The sequence below is a fragment of the Gossypium hirsutum genome, chromosome A05 (genome assembly GCF_007990345.1).
Source record: "Gossypium hirsutum isolate 1008001.06 chromosome A05, Gossypium_hirsutum_v2.1, whole genome shotgun sequence".
NCBI lineage: Eukaryota > Viridiplantae > Streptophyta > Magnoliopsida > Malvales > Malvaceae > Gossypium > Gossypium hirsutum.
Window position 1 is genome coordinate 106,319,688 of NC_053428.1, and position 25,709 is coordinate 106,345,396.

The window sequence follows — 25,709 nt, forward strand, 5'->3', positions numbered from 1 at the left end:
TACCCAAGGTCATGGATCATTAGCCTGTCTAATGGCTTCTTCACAGTTTATAGCCTTAAACTTGAATTCATTCTTTTAAATCATTGCGTATCCATTAAACTAATAAAAGAAAAAGATAAGGTGAGAGGGACGTGTATGTATGTATTCAACACAAAATTTAATTCGTTGTACGTCTCGAAAGTGTTCTTGGCACGTTTATTTGCCTTGGGCTAAAAGGGAAAGAATTTGTAGATTTTCTCCTCTTCATTAAATAATATTTACTTCAGTTGTAAATTAGGTTATACAATTTTATAAATAAGGATAAATATGTTTAGTTGTTAAGTATACAATACAAGATCACTCTTTAAATCAATAACTATTAAGAAATAAATTTGTGGGGTTAAGTATAAAAACAAAAAGCTATTATCTCTCGTGAGATTTTTTCTCTTTCATCTCCTCCTCCTTGTATTATTTCGTTGACTTAATCTCTCTCATTATTTTTCACTATCTTTCACTATTATTAAGTATCTTTGAGCACTAACTTCATTATCTCCACAATTTACCTTCATCTTGCAAGAATTCAAGAACACTCAAGTCTATCTCCACATCCATTTATCTCAAAGTAGCTAAAAACAAGTGGTGTCATCTATGGGCTTAGCAAAAATCCATTGCTTAATCCTTAAAAGCTTTTCCATGTTGTTTGGGTTCCATTTCTCTTATGTAAATATCTTAATTAATCTCTAGTAAGTATGAAGTTTCTTATTGAATTATTGTCATAAATTAACCAAACACCAAATCAATTAGAAACAAAATTAAATAAAGTAAAAAATTTAAAATTAGTAAATTTTCTCATAAAGGTATTTGTGTCTTTCAATAATAATTTTATAATAATTTTTAAAAGAGATTTAAGATTCTTTGTTTGTCGTCATTTACAATATGAGTACCACGTAAGTTTTGATAATAACTGTTATTCTTGACACAATATTTATAACTATTCATAGTCCCTCCCCAATCTATAAACATGATGATGATTCATTTCAACACACTCGAACTTACGTCCTCTTGCATTAGTAACAATGCTCATGCCAATTGAGCTAAGATTCAAATAACTAAACAAATCGATTTACAACATAGTTTTTAATTTTTTAATAAAAACAAATTTTCATTGAAAGTAAAAAAAAAGGTCAAATTGTGGCTACCAATTAGAGTGATGCAATAGAGTATGGCCTCACTCTAAAAAGTAAAATCTAAAGTATAGGATAAGGTCTTCTCACCAACTTTCTTAAAATTTCCATTAAAAGGAAAATTAGTGAGTAGGATCATTTATGGGAAAAGAAAAGAAAAGAGATGTTAGAGCCACTGTCCGTGATTCTTTTGCAAAATAACTGACAAAGATTCAAAGGTTATTGTTTGAACTACCTATAATTTTTTATTTTATATGAAATAAATATATTAAATTATTTATATTGTAATATATATACTTAAAATGATATTATATCGATAATTGTGGTAATAATTTTTAAAAATTAAATTAATTAATATTTTATGTATAAAACTGTACGGCATCAATGTTTATATATAACTTTACACATCGAATCAAAATTCATGTGTAGTTTTGAGATTTATCTCTTATTATTTTTTAATACAAATTCAATTATTATTGTTTTAATTTTTTAAATCGAGAATTTAAACAAAAATTATTAATTAGAGTTATCTTCTTTAAATTTTTAAGTAATTAACATTTAAAATTTAAAGTTTAAGAGTTAAGTTTTAAAATTTAAAATTGAAATTTTAAAAGAAAAATGTTTTTTATTAAAATATTATTTGATTATTTAAAAAGTAAATTTGGAAAATATATATTATTTTTGTCTGTCATTTCCACATAGAACTAGAGGCGAATCTAGAGGGATTGGTAGGGGCTCTGGTTCCTAGAATAGAAATATTTTCATTTAAGCTCCTTAAAAATTTTAAAATTTTAAATTAGTAAATATAAAATTGTACTTTGACCCCTTCTAAAAATGATAAAATTTTGATTTAATTATTTAAAAATTACATTTGTACTATTGTATAGATTACAATTTAATTTTGGCCCCTTAAAAGAATTTGTGAGATGGTAAGGGTCTCTCACATTAACCAGTGTTCGAAGGTTAGATTCTTGCTTTGGATATGAAGCAATTTTGAAACTCGTGACTAGCATTTACTTCTTTAATGGGCCTACAGAATATGGATGAATAGTTAATAGATTCGTTCTAATAAATACCTTGAAAAATAATATATATATTTTATAAAAAATTATTTGAATATGTGTTAAGGTTTAAGAGTCAAACTTAGGAAATGGGTGGTACACTTGCTTTTGACGAAATGAACAAGAAATTAAATAGTCGATTTTACAAAATGTTGATTTTTTTTCGCAATTTATTGACTAAAATTATCAACTTAGTTAATGTTTTATAATGGTCCAAATTATTTTTTTAAAAAAATGGGTTAGTTGCATTGATGATCTTCAAATTATGAATTATATTTTAAATTAATTCTCTAAATTTCAGAATCTTTTAATTAAGCTATCAACGTATTAATATCTTATCGATTGAATTTTCTTTCTAATTTAATTATTGACTCGAATATTAAATATTAGCGTAGATATACTTTGGAGTATATTTAAAACATGTTGAGATAATTTTAAGGGTAAAATATTAAAATAATTACTTTTGTTTACCTTAAGTTACACTTTAGTAACTTATATTTAAAATGTTATGTTTTAGTCACTTACACTATCATGTTCTAACATTTTAGTCGCTGGGCTGTTAATGGTGTAACGGTAAGCTGACATGACACGTTAAATCATCATTTCAAATAAAAATTTTAGGTTAATTTATACAATCGGTCTCTATATTTTTCCGTTTTGAGTAATTCAATTTTTTTCTTTTATGTTATTTTAATTTTTCTTTATTTTCCATTCTCTTATGCTTCTCCCTCTATTTTCCTCCCTTCACCGTAGTTTTTTTATATTTTCCATTTGTTAAAAGTAGTCCCTATACTTTTATTTTGTTGAACAATTTGGGTTTTTTCGAGTGAGGCAAGCTTGTGGACTAATTTTAACAAATGGAAAACATAGAAAAATTATGTTAAAAGAAATAAAAAAGGGAGGAAAATAAAGGGAGAAGCAGAAGAGAATAAAAAATAAAGAAAAATAAAGAAATGCTCGAAATAAAAAAAAATATAGGGACAAATTGTATAATTTAACCTAAAATTTTCATTTGAATTGATGATTTAACATGCTACGTCAGCTTTCCGTTACACCGTTAACGATAATTAACAACTCAATGAGTAAAATATTACAACACAATAACGTAAGTGACTAAAACGTAACATTTCAAATATAAATGATTAAAATGTAATCTGAGATAAACGAAAATGACTATTTTGATAATTTACCTTAATTTTAAATATGAATGTATATATTGCATCAACAACATAGATTTGGCATGTTAAGAAAAGCATAGTTAACTCGCATAACATGGGCGAAGTCAGGAGAGCTAGTAAGTGCTATTTGAAATGAAACATTTCTCTTTTGATCCATTTATAACGTATAAAATTTTGAATTAATAATGATAAAATTACACTTTGAATCCAAAATAATAAAATTTAATTTAATTTATTAAAAATTATAAAAATATAAACTATTAAAATAATAAAATTATAATTTTATTTCCAAAAAAATATCTAGGCTTCTACCTACCTCTCTATTTTATGTTACACGCTTTTCAAATTTGCTTTACATAGGTTTCCCATCCTATCTATCTCATATTTAATGTTGTTAATCAAATTAATGCTTGTTATTTTATTAATCCATAACATTAAACTTCAATAAAATAATAAAACTTATCGATTAAGTGTTAATTCAGTTGATATGAATATTATTATCGATTTGAATATGCTGAAACGCATTATCCTTCTGTTTATGGATTGATGAGGATTATGCTTAGTTCTAGGCATTACGTCAAACAAAAATAGATATGATAAGAACTTATAATGAGTTTACTAAAAAAAGGATAAACTACCAAAATAGTCACTTTTGTTTGCCTCAGGTTATATTTTAGTCACTTACGTTATCGTGTTGTAACATTTTAGTCACTAAGCCGTTAATTGCCATTAACAGTGTAATGTTAAGTTGACATGGCACGTTAAATCATCATTTCAAACAAAAATTTTGGTTTAAATTCTACAATTGGTCACTATATTTTTTCATTTTCAGCAATTTAATTTTTTCTTTCATGTTCTTTTAACTTTCATTTTTTTTCCATTCTCTTCTGCTTCTCTTTCTATTTTCCTCCCTTCTTCATTTCTTTTAACGTAGTTTTTCTATATTTTTCATTTGTTAAAACTAATTCACAAGCTCGCCTCACTCAAAAAAATTAAATTGTTCTGAAAAAAAAAGTATAGGGACTAGTTTTAACAAATAGAAAACATAGAAAAACTACATTAAAAGAAATGGAGAATGGAGGAAAACAAAAGGAGAAATAGAAGAGAATGGAAAAAAAAAAGAAAAAAAAGTAAAGTTAAAAAAAAACATAAAAGAAAAAAATTACACTGCTTAAACCGAACAAATATTGGAACTGGTTGTATAAGTTAACCTAAAATTTTTGTTTGAAATGATGAGTTAACGTGTAATGTCAGCTTACCGTTACACCGTTAACAACAATTAATGACTCAATGACTAAAATGATATAACGCGATAACGCAAGTAATTAAAACGTAACATTTTAAACATAAGTGACTAAAATGTAACATGAGATAAACAAAAGTGACTATTTTGACAGTTTACCCTTAAAAAAATAAATAATAAAACTTAAAACGGTGAAAATAATATAAAAGAATAAAAGAAAATGCGAGTCACGTGCATGAAATTCCATGATTTTGAAACCCTAGACATCAAGAGGAACCCATCCGGCCACGTGTTTCTCTTCATTCAATCCAACGATAACACCTCCTAAGAAATCGTGGTGATCCATCATTGGTTCAAAGTGTCAAACCACAATACGCAATTAACCGAACCGCCCGAAACTTTCCCGAATCGGGAAAAAACCTAAAGCTCGTGTCCCACCAAAGAGTTTCTTAATCCCGTAATACCTATCTCATCAGTCGCCACGTGTTATGTCTACCCCATCAAATCTTTGCCACGTCGTCCCGAATAAATCTAAGGTAAAACGTTGCCACGTTTACAATTACGTACGGCAGTTTAACCATGGCCCCAAAGCTTCATTATCGTGTATATATATGTGGATGTTATGGTTTAGTTACGTTGTGTGTTTTCCAAGTAGAAAATCTTACATGAACTGTGTTGTTGGAAGAAAGCCAAGGTTTGTACATATAATTCTGGGTTTGTTTCTGAGTTTGTCTGAGAAAATGGAAGGGGAATCATCGAGCTTGCAGATTCATAGAACATCATCTATAGAGAACGAGCCAAGGACCTTGAGTATTGATCAAATCCAATATGCAAGGGTACTGAGTTTGTAACCTTAACTTTTGTTTTTAAAAGTACTACAAAGTGAGTTTTGATTGAACTGAGTTTAAAACAGGAGGCAGCCATGTATGTGGTGAATACCAGGAGCATAGAAGAAGCCATGAATATCTTCACACAGGTATGTTTTGTTCTTTTTCTTTTTTGGCCATAAGGCAAACATCACTTTGTTAATTAGGTATCATGGATTTGATGATTATAATATACAAAGATATGTACGAATGCAAAGCGAAGAACGCAGCAAGACTAGAATCATGATTAGTTCATACTATCACGACTCCATTTTTGTTTTTCATGGATTTACAATATAATCTAAATTAGAAATATGATTTATTTTGTGAAGTTGTGAAGATTTTTTGTGTTGTTTGAACCACAACAGGGACTAGAGCCGGTAGTTGAAGTTGCAAGGGACAAGATGGAAACGGCGACGATAGAAGGAATAGAGTATCTACAAGATATAGGGTTGCAAGGAATGCGCGACGTCGTTTCTGCACCTTTCTAGACACTTCTTTCTTTCTAGAATCTTTAAGAGAGAATATGTATATATTTTGGTGTTGTAAGATACTTGTACAGGATAGAATTTTGGTTTTATTTCATTTTTGTTTTTCTTTGAAAATGAAGTATCGAGTGCTTCCTTCTGGTCCTATATACCAACTCTTGATAAAAACGCAAATGCTGCCTTTAATTGTGTTGTAACACTCCTACATAATTTAGTACGTATTTCCAATGCCCTTTATTCACATTATTGCCTATGAAAACTTATTCAAACTTGGGCTTTACATTTTGCTAACATTATCAATTTTTTCATTTTCAAAGAGAAGACAAATTTTAAATATAAACCATAAAATATAAATCATAAAACAGATATAAATTAACATAGCGTAGTAAATACAAATAACTAATTCGAGTTCGACTCAAAAGAATTTCTCTCGTTTGGATTGAGATAATTGTGAAGTTAATTCCTTAATTAAGAGTTAGCCAACACCTTAGCATAATTTTGCGGAATCGAGAATTCAAAATAGAGACTTTGGTTTGCAATGATTGTACAGTAGCAATAAATAAGAAAAGCATCACTTTTTAGTAAATACATGGAAAGCAAATTCCATAAAGTTAAATCATATTAGTCATCACCAGTAAACCATTTCAACGTGTCCACCTAACGTCCTCAACCAAAATTGAATATTGAGACAAGACAAACCAAACCCCACCTTAAAGATCTGCGAAAAAGTTGTTTGAACCGCTAAACCCAGCTCCTCCTTTATTTGCATTTTTAGTCTTGGTCCCTGTGCAAACAATGTATCAACAGTCAATGGAGATACGACACAAAATATCGGATATAGATTCTTTAGGAAAGATAAATGAATCCCACATGGCATTTCATATTATATGCTACAGTTGAAACCAAAAGTTTTCTACTGAATGCTACCGCTGCACTCAGGCTGGTTAATACTAGTCCACTCACATTACAGGATGCTGTAGTGATGGAACATTATATCTCCCTACTTCAGTAATATTGCTCAGTTTACATGATCTAGTTTACACAAAAGTATCAAGGCACACAAGCGAGCGAGCAAACCTTTCTTAGAATGAGAAGGATTATCATCCACGTCCATCCCATCGCTATCACTGTCTGAACTGGCATCTTGACCTTTTGCAGCGTTTTCGGAACCTTGCAATATCTCATTGAGATCCCACAGCTGCATTAGAAACAAAAACAAAAACAAAAAAAATTAAGTCCATCTTATTCAGATGTAAAGTCATCCACCAGAGCAGCTGGATTATCCCAATCTACTGAGAGACTTTGTTATAAGTCTAACGACTGCTATCAGACTGACTTTTGAGGCAAATAAACTCCATACTGTTTATGACTCTGCCAAAGAAAAGTTCCTCATGCACATGCAATCATTTGTATGCCAGACCAGATAATACCATATAAATTTCCAATATTTCATACAACATATCATTGCAATCTCATAAATAAAAGTAAAGTCAGCCAAAGGGGGAGATAAGTACATACCTTCAACATCTGATCATGTGATATACTGCCAAGAAATCTTCTATCATGAGAAAAAGCTATAATAAAAAGTAAGCAAGCATTTTCAGTAATCAAGGAAGAAAAAAAACTACAGGGAGAAAAGCACAGCAAGAAAGCCACCAACATTTTTAAAAGCTTAAATGGCAGATCTGATTTTGAATTATAATGGTAGTCAGTTGTTCTATAGTACGAATTAGCAACAATATTGTCTATAACATTATATAAATAGCTGAGAGAAGGCTTTCGTTTGCATTAATAAGCATATATAACATGCTAATATTAAAGGCCTACAAGCAAAACCAACGTATCACCTTTTTCCACCAGCTTTTAAACATGGGCCTCTTGCTTTCTTAGTAATAAAGCAAATACATCATTCTTTCAAATAAACAAAAGCATATATAACAGGCCAATATTAAGCAGCTATAAGTACGTCCAAGCATAGGCTCTGTTTGGTTTCAACTTTTGAGGCCTGCATTTGTATATTTTCCATTTGCTTGCTTATCTTTTGTGATTAATCAGACACAAACTAAACAGATTTACATTCAATTAAAAGGAAGTAAATACTTCAAAGAAACAACCAACCCAAATATAAAGGTTGAAAATATAAGTAAGATTATATTTTTCTATGTCAAATTTTAAAATCTGAAATTATAAAAAGAGAAATCGCTTTTGTATCAAAATGCTACTGTTTGCTGTTTGTTTCTGAAACCGAAAGCAGGAAGTTAAAACAGGAAAACAAAAAGGAGCCTTCGTAAAATTTAGCCATGCCCAAAGATCCAATTAATTCCAATTCCAAAAGAACATAGTTAAGCAAAATGTTGATCACAAAGGGAGGAAGAATTATAATACCAAGGCCCTCAACTGGATATTCTGAATGCTCTGCAATTGGTTGTATGATTCTGTTAGGTAATATGCCTACTAGGCTGGGGAAATATTCAAACAAATTTAAATCAATGTTAGGGCAGGCAGATCAAATCAACATCCAAATAAATATCTCCTTCTGTGCCCAACTCTCACCTGATGAGTCCATTCTCAGATCCTGTAATGAGTCTATCTTCATCAAGCTGACACAACAAAGATTAAAATGCAAAATGTTTATTGGTTATTTTAAGCCAACTGATATTAGAAGAATTTGGAAACCAGCTTACCTTCAACATAGCCTCCACAGAATTTGGAGAAAGATCAACAAAACGATCACTAGACAACCAAATGATGTATTAAGGGAACAAAATTAGGTGAAAATATCATAAAGAGAGAAGGGGGAGAGAAATTCAAAATCATGGAGGATTAAGAGAAATATAATGTAATAGGTTTTTAATGCACAATACCTGCAGTCCTTAAAAAATCCCCACGAATATAACAGCAAAGTTCCACCTTGTGATCCACAAATAACTTTCCGACCATTCTGGCAAATACAAGGCATATTAAGATAAAGTTAGGACAAGAAAGCAAAGCTAGATTATGAGAACTATCCTCAAACTCTCACTATAATAGGAGTTATTACAAACTATGCAATTATTTGCTTTTTAATAGCAGATATCATTACTCATTACATAAAAGACAAATAATTTCTCTCAGAAAGGAAAGACTCGTATCTTCAGAGGAAGAGGAGTCAAGCAATCAAAATAATCACAGCAACGGATTTCTCACAACAAAACTATACAGTTTGTTTCCTTCGTTAAAATTGATCATCCAAGTTATTGAAGCATTATCCTCTAGAAGAGAAGGGTTCATGGCATCTTTGCAATTAAATTTCCATAAATTCTATACTGATGTACAGCATAAATAAGGATTCCATATTAAGTTCAACTTATATTTTAGCGTGACTGGTGTTGGGAAATGTGCACAAAGACAAAGCCTTTAACATTTGCAAGTACAGCACCATAATTCCAAACCCTTCTAAAAGCCACTCTACTTCCATTAATTGGCAACTAGGCCACCTCGCTTATCTTTTGTTTAAGCCATTACACTTTCATGTACAAGTCAATTAATCCATGCATAGAGATAACTGCCAACTCTCCATTACATTTGATATTTGGGTTAAAGAAAATTGCTAGGTGAAGTAATAAAATAGAAAAGATATAATCAACTAAATGCCAATTATATATTGTTTAAATGATGAACTAAGTAAACAATATTTAGTAAAATTCACAGATGACAGCTTAAGTAAGTATCTAATCTAAACAACATTAGAAGAATAGTTTGATTAACATTTTAGAGAAAAAAAGGAAGATACCACAAAACAGAAGAGAGAAAATGAAATTGAGAAGATTGGTGAGAGCAAAGAGGAAGGGAGAGAAGGTTCTATGGGATAAGAGAGAAAAGGGGAGAGATAGAGGGCTGTGGCACTGGATCTGTTTTGTTGAGCTGAACAATGCCTAAAATCAGTGTTGTCAAGGCCACCGCTTAACGCATCTACGCATTGCACCTTAGCACTAGACAACAAAAGCGCTTCAAACCTTTTTGGGCAAGTTTATTTTTCGAGTGACAGATAATTTTGGCTTGCATTTGGAGCAGGTGGCTAACTTGACTATCCACTGCCTCTTAAGCTATAACACTACCACATAAGGAATGATAACAGAATATTTCAAGACCATCTTATTGCCCCAGCATAGCCCCAACCTCCTCATTCAACCATCTTTCACCTCTTCCTTTCTCCTTTTTCCAACCTTATCCTTTGTCTTTTCGAATGAAACTAAATTTAATCCAGGTCTCCTTTAATCTAAAATTAAACTACAATAGGTTTTAACTATGATTAAATGAAAAAAAGAAAAAGTAAATGACTATTACTTCAAAATAAAAGATTATCAATTAAAAACAATATTTAGTTTGATATATAATCTATTTTATATAAAACATAGTAATTTGAATGCAATATCTTCTTTCCTATTTCTCCATATCACCTGCTAAATGGGTTTTTTCCCCTTCCCATGTCACTACTTTGGAATTTTTTATCTTACATCACATATTTGATGGAGGTTCTACATACTCTATTATCCAAGAGTTCTAATGGCAGAAATCATAAATAAAAGTAATGGTTAAAATGAAAATTTTGTAACAATAGAGTGGATTTTAGAACGGTTGACCAAAAGTAATTGGTGCAACCATGAAAACTGATCATTGACTAATTAAATGAATGCATATACCTTCATAACAACAACAGAACTAAGTTCGTCTTCAGAGAATTCAGAGCGTGTCTGAACCTATGATAAACAAAGAAATAAATAAATCAATTTTCCAAATCCATATCTAGCACAGCCAAGAAAAACTTCTGCGGTCAAATGTATATAATAGTTTAGAAAGGTTTCAAGCAAGAGCTTACTTTGTAAGTTCGAAGATTGCAAACAGATAGAGTCCCATCTCCACTTATCAATGAAAAATAAAGATATGTTATGTGTGGACAAAACAATTAGGAAGAACATTCTTAGAGAGGAACGACTGAGTAATCACAAGGGAACAATGAAAAGAAGGAAAATGAGATAAAACTATGCTATGTGCATGTGCAAATGCATGGACACACACAACCAGGTTTATTGCAAAAGGAGAATAATGAAAGAAAGTATCATGGTCCTTTTTATCCCTTCTTTTTGGTTAATATCTTCCCAATAACCAAACTCATTTTTCTCTTAAACAAGGATGTGTTCAAGCTACAATTTATTTCAAAATTTGGCATTTCTTTAGCGTATATCACTCTTAATTGGAAAGCACAAGAAAACAAAATTTCATGAAATGATCAATTGACCTAAACCAGAACAATTTTTTAAAGATATAAGCGAATTACAGAAATAGGCAATAATTTAAGATAATTGCAAAGCCAGATACCTTGTTGTTAGCAATTTCATGGAATCAGATACAAAATTCATATCTGAAATGTAGTCTTCATGAGCATTAATGGAGCCAGAGCATGATCGTTGTCGGGTATCCCATACCTGCAAAGAAGGAAAGCAGATAGATCATGGTTACATGTTTAATACGCCATTAGCACCACAAAAAATCCATAGAAGCAATTAATAGAGAACCTTAATACAGCCTTCATCGTCTCCAGTGGCAACAGTGGATTCTGTAAGATTGATTAAACTATTGATCGCATTCCTGCACGTCCAAATAAAATAGTGTTTTAATAACCAATTAAAAAAAATCAAAAGATAAAAAGTAGACCAAAATGCAGTGAGAACATACTCATGAGCATTTTCAAGACGAGCAATTACTGATCCGGTTTCAACATCCGTGGCTAGAATAGAACAATCTTTTGAACCCGTAGCCACAGCTAAACCCACAAACACAATCAACTATCATTAAATTAAATCACTGCGAGAAATACCGATTTAAAAAAAGACAAAACAAAAAGCTTTACCTTGTCCGCCATTGATAAACCGAACTGTTCTACAGGACTCAGCATGAGCATGTAAGTCCAAGCATCTAAACAGAAAATAAATTAAAGAAAGCTCTTAGAAATTCAGAACCAGACACTTCCATCCATCGGTATTAACTTTGTAGACCCCTCCACAAACTTAATTATGAAAAGAAATATAAACCATTTAAACAAGGAAGATGAAAAATTTTGTACCTTTGTAGCGAGGAATCATCTGTATTATATTTGTATCTGTAAAAGAGAATGTATCTCAATAATAACTATTTTTGAAATATTAAAGAAACTGAAGAAGAGCGGAAGGGAAAGGAAGAATACAGATGAAGATCTCCGGTGATGAGAGAAACAGCGACAAGTTCTTTTAAAGGATGAAAATCGATACCAAAGGGAATTTCCCCTAAACTGGCCTCCATTACACTTTCAAACAAAACCTAACTAAAATATCCTAAAACCCTTTTTCTTCTCCTCCACTAAACGGCTGCCGCAGGGTTTATGTCTAGAGTTTAGGTATAAAGCGTCTTTTGGTTTAATATACCCTTTGGTAACTATATTTCACGCTAATGTTAATTTGGTACATGAGTTTAACATTATTTGTGATAAAAAATAATAATAAATATTTATGCATTTGTCCAATTAAACAAATTCAATAAAAAATAATAATAAAGATTCGACAAAAAAACTCGTGTAATGGTTCGATGGTTAGAGATGACCAGATTCGGAGTCGTGTTTGATGATCGGGTTTTGCCTTATAATTTACCGAAAAAATATTATGTTTACGTTGATGATTAGAAACATGTGGCTGTTGCTGAAAAGAAAGAAACGACTTCTGAAAGCCCTGATGTTGAGATTCATCTGTCCAAGGAGGTTGCTAGAAAATCCACTTCTCATATGCGTGAAGAACGACTTTAAACTCTTATTCAAGTTGCGATTCAACAAGGTAACCCAATTCCCATTTTGTACAAGAAACTGTTGTTGATATGGCTACCCAGCAAACATACAATCCTTCATATTTTACTGATGAACTCATTACCAATATCACTGAACTTGATCCTAATCTTGTTGGTGATACAACCGTTGTTGGTTCTGAGGGACCCAACATCATTACCGGTGGTTATGAAAATTTGGAGATAGGAGCGACCACTGGTATAGGTACAAAAGTTGACACTGCCCCTGTTACTGCTCAAGTGAACGGCAAAAGACTCGCTCTATTGCTACCAAGGAGATTGAAGGGCTCCACAAATGTGCAAAAAGCAAAGCCAAAGAACCACTGTTTCCTTCAGCCCCCAAATGAAAAAAAGATCTGGTGCAGCCTCAAGCTCGTCTGAAATTGAGTCTAATGAGAATGTACCTCTCAAGAAACTGTATCTTGGTGGAATGGCTCGTCCTAAATGTCCTTCTTACTTCCAAAGAAAGAAACTAGAAATTGAAAAGAGTCGGTGCTCCGGCAATGTTAAAGGAAGCTACTGACAACCTGAGAAAGGCTACCAAGGCAGTTGTTGAAAAAGAGATACCAAACTTTTCTCACCTAAACATTGATGAAATAAGTTTTGTTGATGGTGGATTTGATGTCATTCTTGAAAAGAATGATATTTTTGGCTTAGTTTTGTGAAACCATATGTGTATGAGGTGGTTTTGGAATTCTATGAAAATCTCTTGAAGTGATACAAGGATCCCCAAAAGCAAGCTTTACAACGAGGCTTATGTCAGGGGGAGATGGTGCAAGTTTTGCCTAGCACAAATTTGAAAACTGCAACATCTATTGAGAATGACATAGAGTTGGATGAGTTGTTTGATGCTATGGCCAACCCCATCACTAATGGAGTTCTCCCCACTTGGCCTCAAAAAGTGAAGTTGCAGGCTTCTCAATACTTGTTGCTTTGTTTTCCATAACTCGCAACTGGATTCCTAATAGCAAGAGGAATACAATCACAAGAGAATGGCTACAATCCTAAGGAGGATTGTTGAAGTTATTCCACTTGGTTTGGGGGAGGCTATCTACTAGGAGATTCACCGACACGCTGAAAATTGTGCACCCTAGGCTTTGCTTTTAACTTTTCCCCCTTTGATTTTTCAAAATTTTTTTAATCAAAATCCAAATATTTTCAATGTTATTTAAAAATATGAAAAGATGCCTGTAGAGCTTAAATTCTCTTACAAATGGCTGGAAGGAAAGCATGCTAAAGCCAATTCAGCCACGGTTCCATTCGAGGATATTGAAGCTAAAGAAGGAATGCTTGAACCATTTGGCGCTGGCCATGGCACTACGAGTACCTTAGCTGCGTTTGATCAAAGAATGATACAAAGCCCGGAACAGTAAGGATCATGCTCCAAACTTAAACAATGACATTCTGGCTAAGCAAAACCAGTATCAGTTTGGTAATTTTTTTTTTTACAATTTAGAGAAAAAAATAGCAAGCACTCGCCGTACATAGTGAAGGACAAGTTCCATCAACATAACAAAGACTTTAGCCTTAGCATTAATAGAACACTGTGACACGTTGACAATTGACTTTATCACAACTCAAGCACGACATATCTAGAGTGATTACAAGCATTTATTATGATAAGAAAATTAACCCTAAATGATATAAAACGAAAAAACAAAAATCAATAAAAAAATTGAGTATTTAAACACTAAACGAGAATAGTGTTATTTTAAACTTCATTTAGCAATATGCTAGTTCTGTTATTATTTGAGATGAATTTACATTGAGAAATATTTATATGTTTATGACTCATTTGTCTTTCAACTTGTTGTATTTTATATTTTGTTTATAATTAAGTATGATTGATTAAGGGAGAGATTGTTTAGGAGGAGCATTTGATGATATAATGTATATATTTTCATGTTTATGATTTTGTTCAAAGAATTCCAAATGGGAAAATTGTTGAGGTAGTTATAATAATGTAATTTTTTTTTGTATAATCATAATTGTCTTTAGTCATTTTATATTTAAAATTAATCTTATTGGACCGATGTAACATTTAGATAAAAACCTTTCAATTATAATAATTTTAGAGTTCAAATTTAATTAAATATTTAAAGAAAAAATTTATCGTCACTTTTTTTAATCACTTATTTATAATAATTTGATTCATACTAAATTGCAATATATAATGAATTATATATAAAATTTAATAAATGAAAATAATTTAAATTTAAATTTAAAAGAGTTAATTGAATTTATTTTATATGGTATATATTAAAAAGTAAAATTCAGTTTAATTATTATAATTTATCCTATATGAAGGAATCATTATTATTATTAAAAAAAATATTATACGAAATAATAACATCACATCATTTATATATTTTTTTTCAATAATTTGATACTACATCAATAATTTTATTTTAAATTTTAATATTTTTATCTGAAAAAAATTAAATTTAAATAACCTTAAAATTAAAAATAAAACTACTTATGTAACATCAAATTATGAAATAACCACCACTCACATCAAATTTATAGTAAACGATGGAAAAGATGGAAAAAAATATATTAAAAAAAGCACTAGATGACAATGAAAATCATTGGTGCTGTCTGTCATTTGGATTAACATAAGATAAAAGAGTAGAGTTTGGGACTTAGATGATCAAAATTGCAGAATCTATCTGCAAAAAAATTAGCAGCAGTTTATGCCCATGTTAGAAAACTGACTGGACAAGGCAGAGCCGCCACCACCCAATTCCCTATTCTGGGTCTTAGGCTTTACCATTGGAGGTGTCCATTTGCTAAAACCAAGCGCACCACCTCTTGGTTTAGGTTCCCCATTTACTTTGCCAAAACCACCGTTAACATTAGGAGTGGCAGAGAGCCACTTGGAGTGCATGTAGGTAGTGGTCCTCCATGGTGGTACATGCAACCCTGCCTCTCTAAACGACTGTTTGGCAGCCGAGCAAACCACTGATATAATCTCCCTCAGCTTTTCTTCACTTCCTATAAAGATGGATGGCAGAGCATCTGTCAACTCCTTGTAGGTTGGTGAAGGCCTTGCAAGTTCAAATTGGGACTTGAAATCTATGTCTACTATCAACCTCACCGTCTCACCATTTTCATTCTCCATCACTATGTCAACATATTCATAATCACCTGTTCATATAATTTAGAAGCAGAAATCAAAAACTATATTTATGTATTCTTATATAAACCAGAAATGGATAGAGAGACATACCAGCAGGACATCCTGAGGACGTAACCCAACATGTTTGACATAAAGAAGCATTAAATCCATTCATTTTGAGCCTCATGGCAAGCCACTTCTTCAAACCACTAGACTTTTGGATAGCCCTTTTGCTTCTAATATGCTTCAACACAATCTCAAGAACCTTTCTCTCAGTATCTGTTCTACACCTAAGAATCTCCTGTAAAAATGTCCCAACACATAAATCAAAACCTAGAGATTAACCAAAACATTGGGAAATATGTAGATATGTACCTGTAAAGTAGAAAGTTGAGCAAGATGGTTAGAAGATTGAAGGTGGTATGAAGGAACTATGGGTGAAGATGGTTCTGATTCTATGAAGTCTTGAACCATTTGAACCAGTTCTTCTTCTTGCAAGCTTCCCATAATATTTCTAATGTGTTTTAGATGAAACTATGTGTGTGTTATATAGCGGTGGTGATTACAAGTTTATGATGATAGATGAAGTCATTATTAACTTACCAGGCAGCTGTTAGCCTTTAACACAGTGTACAAATATTTGGAAGTTAATGAAGAGATAAAAGGGGCTAAATGGGAAATGGGAAATATGCCTACTGTTTTGCTTGCACACAGGATGAGAAATTGAAAACGACAGTTTGGTTGCTTCCAGAATATCCAAAAGCTTTGCTTCAAAATGTTTCCGTTCTTTCATGTAGTGGGGGGACGTTCTTAGATCACTGAAATTTACCTTTTCAACCTTCAAGACTTTGAAAAGCGTGACAACCCCGTTATGCCTGCACCGTATGGGTAAGATTAAGAAATTCAAATTTTAACTACTACAATTCAAAATCTAAATATCAAATCAATATATTTAATTTAGATGATGTAAATGTGATGATTAAGTTTTAACTCTACTGTTCTAAATATTGTTGTAGAACATAAATTTTAGTGCGTTAAATAATATTATTTTTTTATTTATGAGTTAAAGAAAAATTATAAAAATAATTTTAGATATTTTCTGAAAAATAGCAAATTGCGGGTTTTGTCGCATATTGGCCATTCAAATTTCCTCCCATCCCTTCCTCTAGTGTCAAGTAAGGGCCAAATAAATTCCTGTAAAAAATTTTTGTAGTATATTTGATTTTTTTTAGGGACACTAAATAAGTGAGGAGTGTATGATTGTAATAATTAGAGGTTAATATTTGATCGGAATAAGTGAAATTTTTTTGAGTTAATCGAGTTTATTAGTCTTATTTTATCATCCTAACTCAATTTGAAACTTTTTTGAATCGAATGAAATTTTTGAATTAAATTAAAAAAATTAAATTAGTCAAATAAAAATATTATTACAATATAACGAATTCAATGTTAAAGCAAATAAATTGGAAACCATATGTATTTAAAAAAAATTCAAAGTAAAAAAAATACTTGAGTATGATAAATTTGAATCATTAATTAGGTCCAAACTTATTATTTTAGAAAATTTTAGCTTTTTAATTTCTTTTTTAGAATTTTTATAATTTTTTTTAAAATATAAATCTTGAAATTTTTATAAATATTTTGAATTTTGAAAGTTATTTTGATTTTTTTTAAATTTTTGTGGAGAAAGACCAATTTACTTATTTCAAAATTGTCAAATACCAAAAGGATATTTACACCAATTTGTTATTCGAATTATTCAAATTGTGAAATTCAACTCGACTCGAACTCGAAACTTGAATCGAGTTATTAGAGTTGACTCGAATAATTCGAGTAACTCAAAATTTAAAATTTTTTTTGATTTTTTCTGATCGAATCAAATTTTGTTCTCCCTTAATAAGAATAAAGGTGAATTATTTTTTAAGAGATATGTAATAAATATATTATTTTGTAATTTTTTTTAATTTTTGAAACTGACTAATCAGAAATTTATGGGAGCACCGCCCCTGTTAGAAATTGAATGTGTGCTTTCATGTCACACAACACAAGCATCCAAAGTTGGATGTACTTTTATGAATAAATTAATTTTAATCTTAAGAGAGATAAAAATTTATCAAAATTTGAATTTAATAATAAATTATTTAATAAGTAAATTTAAAATTGTAATATGTGTAAATGATAATATTAATTATAAAATGATAAATTATATTTTAATTAATAATAGATTAAAATAGTAGATGTATAGATTCATTGTATTTAAATTAAAAATACATTTAATTTATTCATATTTTTTATAGAAAAATATTTTCACATAATCATTTGCTGACTTTTGGCGACTAAGTGCATCACATTAGAATCACCACCATTTAGTTGCAAAATATTAGTACTTCTATAAAATCTTAGTTTTAGTATTGTATTAGAATCACCACCATTCATATCGATAATATATAAATAACTTCAAGCTATAAGCTCTCTCTCGTGAATTTCTTTAAAGGAAGAAACTCGAAAAGCTTATGAAAATATTGAGTATGGGAGTGTTCTCTAGATAAAATGGGATTAAAAATCATCATCGTTCATATCAATAATATATAAATAACTTTAAACTATAAGTTATCTCTCATAAATTTCCTTAAAAGGAAAGAAACTCTAAAGAGCTTATGAAAATAGTGGGTATGCAAGTGTTCTCCAGCTAATATGGGATTAATATTATTTTTTAAAGGATTAAAATTAACTTTTAATTAAGATACTGAAGAATCAAGATATATGAGTATTCTCTAGTTAATTTGGGATTCTAAATAACTTTTTTTAAAGAGACTAGTAAAAAGGTAAGTTATGAGAGTATTTTCTAGTCCATGTGAGATTAGAATTAAATTTCTAATGAAAATAGTGAAGAAATTGTCACTTATTTATAAGGTAAGTGTGAGATATGAGAGTGCTCTCTAGTCAATGTTGGATTAAAATTAACATTTTAATTTAATGAAAATAGTGAAGAAGTTAGCTATATGAGTATTCTCTAGTCAACATGGAATTAAAAGTAAATTTTTAATGAAAATAGTGAAGAGGTGAGCTACAAGAGTATTTTTTGGTTAATGTGAGATTAAAATTAACTTTTTAACAAAAATAGTGAAGAAATTATCACTTATTTATAAGGTAAATGTGATATATAAGAGTATTCTCTAACTAATATCGGATTAAAATGAATTTTTTAAAGAAAATAGTGAAGAAATTATCATTTATTTATGAGGTAAGACTGAGCATAAAAGTGTTCTCTAGCGTAAGACCTTGTAATATATATAAGTATATATTTATCTATACCCTTCCTACCACATCAACTATTGTTTCTATCCAATAATATATTACCATGTAAGAATATTTTTACACATTATTAAAATATTTTCCAACTCACTCAGGGTCCTTTTTGGTAAATTTCTCTTCCAAACATCTATCATATAACATTTGTTCGATAGTATTACAATACAAATTCATTACTACTTCACGTAACTATTATGATGATACTTTTATCTTTTCATATTTTTATATTATTTTTAAATAAAATAATTATAAATTTAAAAATCGAATAGATATTCAATAATATTAAAATAAAAATTCATTATCACTCCACCATAAAAATTCATTGCAAGAAAATCCAGTATATTTTTTACATATTAATTCTAGCTTGGATGGTAAGGCCCAATCTAGCTTGGGCTGACGAGTGTTTCAACAATGGAGCCCATCGGTTCATAGAAGGAGAAGCTATGCTACTGCTAGGGTTTCATTTCGGCTGATGCAGTATATAGCATAAAATTTTTCTTTTCCCTCTCCTACACTCTGTTACTGCTACCATAGTGCGATTGGGAGGACGAAACCAACAAAGAAAAGCGGACAGTGAGGAGCAACAGCAGCAACAATGGTGAAGTTCCTGAAGCCAAACAAGGCGGTGGTTGTCCTTCAGGGTCGCTACGCCGGTCGTAAGGCGGTGATCGTCAAATCCTTCGACGAAGGAACCCGCGACCGCCCTTACGGTCACTGTTTGGTTGCAGGGATTAAGAAATACCCAAGCAAAGTTATCCGAAAGGACTCTTCCAAGAAAACGGCCAAGAAATCCCGCGTGAAATGCTTCCTCAAGCTCGTCAATTACCAGCACGTGATGCCGACGCGTTACACCTTGGATGTGGACTTGAAGGATGTGGTCACCGTCGACTCCCTCCAAAGCAAGGACAAGAAAGTCTCTGCTTGTAAGGCTACCAAGCAGAAGCTCGAGGAGAGGTTTAAGACTGGGAAAAACAGGTGGTTTTTCACAAAGTTAAGGTTTTGAGATCTGGGTTTCTGTTATTTTGGATTGATTTTGAGAGTTTATTTAGTGTTTTGAGCATTTGTTTTATCATCACATATTACTGCTAGTTTTGAGCATCATTTTATGATAAATTTGAGCTTTGCTTTATGATAAAAGTTGCAAATTGAGGGGATGTGGTTTTTAAAAAAACATGAAGCTTTAGGCAAATGGTTAAGAAAAAAAAACCTAGTTTTAAAAAAAGATGAGCCTTGCTTGTTGATAGCGGTAGCCATTGCTAGTGGTTTATTGTAAAATATGAGAGTTTTGACCATTGTTATGTAATGACAAAGCTGAGTTTATAGGTAATGGCTTATTTTTAGAGAACCCAAATGGACTGTCACATGTTATTCTAGCTGCAATATTTGGATATTGGTCTGATACCCAAATTCAAGTATGTCAGCTATTCTAACGTATACTAATTTAAAACAGGTTGGTGAGGTTTCAGGTAGGTTTTATGCATATGAATATGAATTTTATACTAATTTAAAACAGGTTGGTGAGGTTTCAGGTAGGTTTTATGCATATGAATATGAATTTTACGTGTGATTTTACGGGAGAATATAGCTACCCCTCCTGCAAACATACATTATCATGCGAACTCATTTGGGATTCGGACTTATAATAACAAGAATTATAACAGTGAAAATGTCGTTGGCAATGTAGATTTTAGTTATTTTTTCAATTAAAAAATTAATTGGGATTAATAAAGATAATTTACACTAGATATGCAAGTTCATTGTGAAAAGTGATTTAGGCGTAAAACGATTAGATTTTCTTATTTCTTCCTTGGAAAAGATTTAACTTGAGCACAGACTGCCATAATTTTATATAAAATTAAATCATTCCCAGCTAAAAGCAGCATTGTATAAGTGATAGAAATATCCCTATCTCATGTCATATTACATGGGATTAATGGGATTAAACCAAATTGTGGGTTGGATTAGGTTGGATTTGGGCTGGATTGATAAAATTTTAGGTTCGATTTTAGATTCGGATTCGGTTCGACTTGAAAAATAAGTCTAAAATTTTATCCAAGCTTAACTTAGATTTAAAGTACTAAACTTTGATAATTTAGTCTAAAATAAATTTTAAAAAATATAATACATTAAATACACTAAAAGCATTAAAGTAAATATAAATGACAATAAAACAGTAGCGAAACAACTAATTCAAGCCGAATTGGGTCAAAAAAATCTTACTTGAGGTTTAGCTTGTTTAGAAAATGAATCTTATTTTTTGGTTAAGCCCATTTTCTGGGTTTAAATTTTTGTCTAAACTCTCTAATTTTTTAAACAAATCTTTGAATTTGAACGAATAATCGGACCCATTATCGTTTTTACGTGAGATTAGGAATAAGTTAATTGTAGGCATCTTTTTCTTGTTCAATGTAATTGTAGGCTTGCTTGCACAACATATGGTAATTTTGCCCATAAATTGCTTCAAGGATAATACATATGGTGATTCAAATACCTATTTTCTTATTTTTTCTTTCTTTCTATAGATTTTATTTTATTTTAGAATTTATGATTCAAGTAATGAATTATTTCTCAGCCAAACAAGCAATAAAAACGACTGCTTTATCTCAAATACAAAAACACCAAAAAGGCTTTCAATCCACCAACACAAGAAAACAACGACAATAGACGCAAATCCAAAACACAATCCCTATGACACTAGACAGCTCTGAAGCTCCTGCACATGCTAAGAGGTTCAAGATAAACACATACTATCTTAAAATGACTTCATACATATTCCAACTCTCTTTTTCTTTGTTGCGGCTTCTTTTATTTTGAGTGTTATATTAAGTCCTGCTGTTGAAAAAATGATTATAAAGATCATAGATCATATATATGAGATGCATGCATGCATGCATGCATGCATAACTTGTAGGATAGACAAATTTTCTAGTAGGGATCAGGAAGCGGATGATAGATGCCTCCTCCATGTGGTGATGCTGCCATTTTCTTGTTTAGAGGAGGCGGTGCCAATGGTGATGGAGTTGGAGATGGCGATGGTGATGCTGGTCTTTCTCGTACCCGAGAGCGTGATGGGTGAGCATGCCCACGCCATAAACCAGCAGCGCTGGTCTCTGGTAGAAATGCAACAGAAATTATTAGGAGAAATATAATAGAATTAATATTGGTGGTGAACACTCTCATTCCCTTCTTGTTTTCCATTATAATAATATCTAAATTGGTTACTTATGAAACTCCTCAGCCATAGATATGCCTATTTATAAACTCTTCAACTGAGGTCTTAACTCAATTCTTACGTTAGGTTACAAAGTAGTATTTTAACTCAGCGTATAGGCCACTCTCAGATTCTTTGAATGCTTCAAATTTTCATGCAGGTGACTGCTGTTGCAGTTCACATTCAAGTGAATACAAAAGGGTAAGTTCCTTCCATCCAATTTCCATGAGAATTGGTTGACTTGACCTACCTCACTAATTGGTCTTATATGTTTAAATATGACTTGACTTCATTGGGTGAATTACACGCTGATTTTTAATAAAAAATATCAGAGTAGGCCCCTTTTTTTTCGAAATTTACCGGAATAAGGAGATTTTAGATAAGAGTGTGTGAAAATACGTCAATGAATTATTCTGGGTCCCAAACTCTCCCATTGTCAACCCCCTCAAATTTATCTTTCACACCAAAATTGGTCTATATCCTGAGGTTCTCGGGATAATATTTTCATAAATATGCACGTTTTTTTTAGCATATTTACTTGTTTCTTTAGGGGTGAGCAAAACTCTCTATTTGATTCGAAAAAATAAAAAAAATTAAATCTCGATTTGTTTGAGTTTCGAGTTTAAATCGAGTTGAATTTTACAATTCGAATAACATATTAGTGTAAATAACTTTTTGGTCCTTGTCAATTTTGAAAATGAATAGATTAATTATCTCACAACAAAAAAATTTTAAAAATAAAATAGTAATTTTAAAAATTCCAAAATTTATACTTTTTAAAAAATATAAAAATTATAAAAAAAATCCTATGAATATATAAAAAAATAAAAATTAAAAAATCTAAAAAAAAACCTAAAACAAAAACCCTAAACAAAAATCTTAAAAATCCTAAATCGATCAAGGAGAGAAAATAGGAAACACATCCAGTTAGAAATATTTTCATGCAAAATTCACTGAAAATGCGTCCAACTGAATATGTTTTCACACCCTCTTTTCAAAATCGACCTATTCCGATAAATTTAAAAAACTACCCTAATTCAACCATTTTGATTAAAATCGGCATATATGAGTATTTCACCTGACTTCATTAGCTGACTAATTTTATTTACCAAACGCCGACCACAGTGTCCATCATGCAACCCATTTAACCTCTTTATTCACCTTCCATTAATTACAGAATCATGGAGCCCTGCATTTTTTTTATTATCACATTGCCATGAAAGAATCAATCTTTTTCTTTGTGCCTTCAAAAATTTATGTCATGTATACATATTATTCTTTAAATAATAAAATGAGTCATTTAAACAAGTTAAATCGAGTCATGCTATAACTTAACTCAATTTTACTCATGATCAGTTATAATCTGGTGATTGCATGTGATTTTGTGTTGGATTTAGTGTGTGATAATTGATTTATATGCAACAATGGGTAACACTATTAAACATGGAAATCCAGTATGTGCAACAAATCCAGTTTAGAAAGAATTTTTTGGTCTGAGTCACTAAATTTTTTCACTGTTGTTTGCTGATGTCTGTTGTCATTTTGTTATTATATGTTGTTATTGTTTGGATATTATATAGCTTTTGTTTTATTATTAATTTTACTACTATTTTAAAAGCATTTGCTTGTTAAGTTACAACTATCTTAGTATTATTTAAATATAAAGACTTTTTTTAAATGTATTTTTATTTTGTTGGGGAACATTTATTCTAATGTTTTTAGTGTACTTAATGTATTATATTTTTAAATATATTTTATATAAAAAAAATTAATACAGAATGAGTCGATCTCAAATTTAGCATTTTTTATCTTAACTAAATTTAAATAAAATTTTAAACTCATTTTTAAGCCCAACCTAAAAAATAGCTTAAAATTTTGCACTAACCCAACTTAACCCATCATCATGATTTGGTGGAACTTGAGTGTAGAAATGAAAAAGAAAAAGAAGAAGAAGAAGAAGAAGAGAGTTATCAATATTGGACTTCCATTTTCTGAATTGGGGCATGGACAATGTCAATCTGGAATATGCTATTTTGGGCCTTAATTGGATTTTTTTTCCTTTTTTTGCGATCCTTTCCTCTAAATTGTCTTTTGAGGGAAAAAATTAACAATTTTATATATATATTAACTTTATATAAAAGGAAGGTTGTAATGTTTTCTTTTTTTAATTTTAGAAAAATAGTTACATTTTAGTTTTAGTTTTTTTTAATTATGCTTAAATTTAATATTTAACTTTTATATTTTAATTAGCTTTTGGTTTGGTTATTGCTCGCCTTTTTCTTCTCCCATCAACCATTTCTTTCTTTCTTCTCTTTTGCCAGTTTGCAGGTCTATTTTGTGAGTATCTTTGTTGTATTTACAAGTTGTGATGGATAGATGACCTAAAACTCCACCGATCACCAGTAGTTTTTCTTGGAAAGTGAGTGCTCTTCGTCAACTTCTTAATTTGTTTCTGTTTTAAGAGTATTTCAGAATAATAAATGATTTTACGTGTTGTCTTAAGTTTTATATTTTTTTTGTTTGTTTTTCCATTGTTTAATAACTCTTTAGTTTTAGAATTTTTTATCTGTTCTTATAGCACCTTTTTTTTAGTCTTACTTAAGCATATAATCTTAATTTTACAAGTGATTTTGACCAAAATAATTAAGGGTATCAACTATATTAACTAACTAATGGTATTAGGTAGACGAACTAAATTATATCCAATTAAAGAAGAGATACTAAATTTCTCAAAAGAAAGAAAGAAAGAATAGATACTACATTCTAAATTTAAATGTAGTAGCGAAACCATAACCATAATTTAATCTAAAACAATCTATCCCTAACACAATTGTTCGTCATTTTATTTAATAAAAGGGTAATTGTTTTGTATATAGAGAGTGGAAAATTTTAACTTCACAAACGAAACTAAGATTTGACCGTATCCTATTGATATTTTTATAAATAAAATTGTTTTTAATTTAATTTAATTGATATAAATGATTATATATTTACCGGAAATGAATTGAAATAGCAAACTAATATTTACTAAAAAAAATTATATTTGTATATGCCTTACTGGAGAAAAAACATGTTTAAGTGCATTTAAATTTGTGTCTTCTTGATTGTTACAATAGCAACAATGCTAAACGAAGCTAAGACTCAATCGGCTATATACAAATTTTTATAGCATACTCATGACAACAATCTATTTAATATGTTGGGTAAACTACACCAATGG

The 25,709-nt window shown here is 30.6% G+C and overlaps 4 protein-coding genes across 4 annotated transcripts; 2 read left to right on the plus strand and 2 right to left on the minus strand.

The window, feature by feature from the left end:
* Positions 1-5,270: 5,270 nt before the first annotated feature.
* LOC107961430 (uncharacterized) lies at positions 5,271-6,240 on the plus strand. Its single transcript, XM_016897567.2, has 3 exons — positions 5,271-5,481; positions 5,559-5,621; positions 5,880-6,240. Exons 1-3 carry the CDS (start codon positions 5,311-5,313, stop codon positions 6,000-6,002), a joined length of 357 nt encoding a protein of 118 aa, XP_016753056.1. The 5' UTR covers positions 5,271-5,310; the 3' UTR covers positions 6,003-6,240.
* Positions 6,241-6,555: 315 nt separating this feature from the next.
* On the minus strand, positions 6,556-14,013 carry LOC107959602 (WD repeat-containing protein 55). The gene is made up of 15 exons (XM_016895687.2): positions 12,223-14,013; positions 12,103-12,138; positions 11,890-11,954; positions 11,715-11,802; positions 11,555-11,627; positions 11,358-11,464; positions 10,858-10,900; positions 10,682-10,738; positions 8,864-8,940; positions 8,684-8,732; positions 8,553-8,599; positions 8,385-8,458; positions 7,518-7,573; positions 7,077-7,197; positions 6,556-6,783 (listed from the first exon to the last, which is right to left on the minus strand). Exons 1-15 carry the CDS (start codon positions 12,315-12,317, stop codon positions 6,710-6,712), a joined length of 1,062 nt encoding a protein of 353 aa, XP_016751176.2. The 5' UTR covers positions 12,318-14,013; the 3' UTR covers positions 6,556-6,709.
* Positions 14,014-15,374: 1,361 nt separating this feature from the next.
* LOC107959601 (uncharacterized) lies at positions 15,375-16,603 on the minus strand. The gene is made up of 3 exons (XM_016895685.2): positions 16,342-16,603; positions 16,078-16,267; positions 15,375-15,995 (listed from the first exon to the last, which is right to left on the minus strand). The coding sequence occupies exons 1-3, from the start codon at positions 16,471-16,473 to the stop codon at positions 15,529-15,531; spliced, it is 789 nt and encodes a 262-aa protein (XP_016751174.1). The 5' UTR covers positions 16,474-16,603; the 3' UTR covers positions 15,375-15,528.
* A 2,981-nt stretch (positions 16,604-19,584) lies between these two features.
* On the plus strand, positions 19,585-20,407 carry LOC107959600 (60S ribosomal protein L27-3). The gene has a single exon (XM_016895683.2). It carries the CDS (start codon positions 19,874-19,876, stop codon positions 20,279-20,281), a length of 408 nt encoding a protein of 135 aa, XP_016751172.1. The 5' UTR covers positions 19,585-19,873; the 3' UTR covers positions 20,282-20,407.
* Positions 20,408-25,709: the final 5,302 nt, after the last annotated feature.

Coding starts and splice junctions, on each gene's coding strand:
- LOC107961430 (XM_016897567.2), top strand. CDS start 5,311: ATGAACTGTGTTGTTGGAAGAAAGCCAAGGTTTGTACATATAATTCTG. Junction 5,482..5,558: donor ATCAAATCCAATATGCAAGG/GTACTGAGTTTG, acceptor AGTTTAAAACAG/GAGGCAGCCATGTATGTGGT. Junction 5,622..5,879: donor CCATGAATATCTTCACACAG/GTATGTTTTGTT, acceptor GAACCACAACAG/GGACTAGAGCCGGTAGTTGA.
- LOC107959602 (XM_016895687.2), bottom strand. CDS start 12,317: ATGGAGGCCAGTTTAGGGGAAATTCCCTTTGGTATCGATTTTCATCCT. Junction 8,600..8,683: donor CTGTGGAGGCTATGTTGAAG/GTAAGCTGGTTT, acceptor TTGTTGTGTCAG/CTTGATGAAGATAGACTCAT. Junction 7,198..7,517: donor CACATGATCAGATGTTGAAG/GTATGTACTTAT, acceptor TTTCTAATGCAG/CTGTGGGATCTCAATGAGAT.
- LOC107959601 (XM_016895685.2), bottom strand. CDS start 16,473: ATGGGAAGCTTGCAAGAAGAAGAACTGGTTCAAATGGTTCAAGACTTC. Junction 16,268..16,341: donor CTCAACTTTCTACTTTACAG/GTACATATCTAC, acceptor ACATTTTTACAG/GAGATTCTTAGGTGTAGAAC. Junction 15,996..16,077: donor GTCCTCAGGATGTCCTGCTG/GTATGTCTCTCT, acceptor TTATATGAACAG/GTGATTATGAATATGTTGAC.
- LOC107959600 (XM_016895683.2), top strand. CDS start 19,874: ATGGTGAAGTTCCTGAAGCCAAACAAGGCGGTGGTTGTCCTTCAGGGT.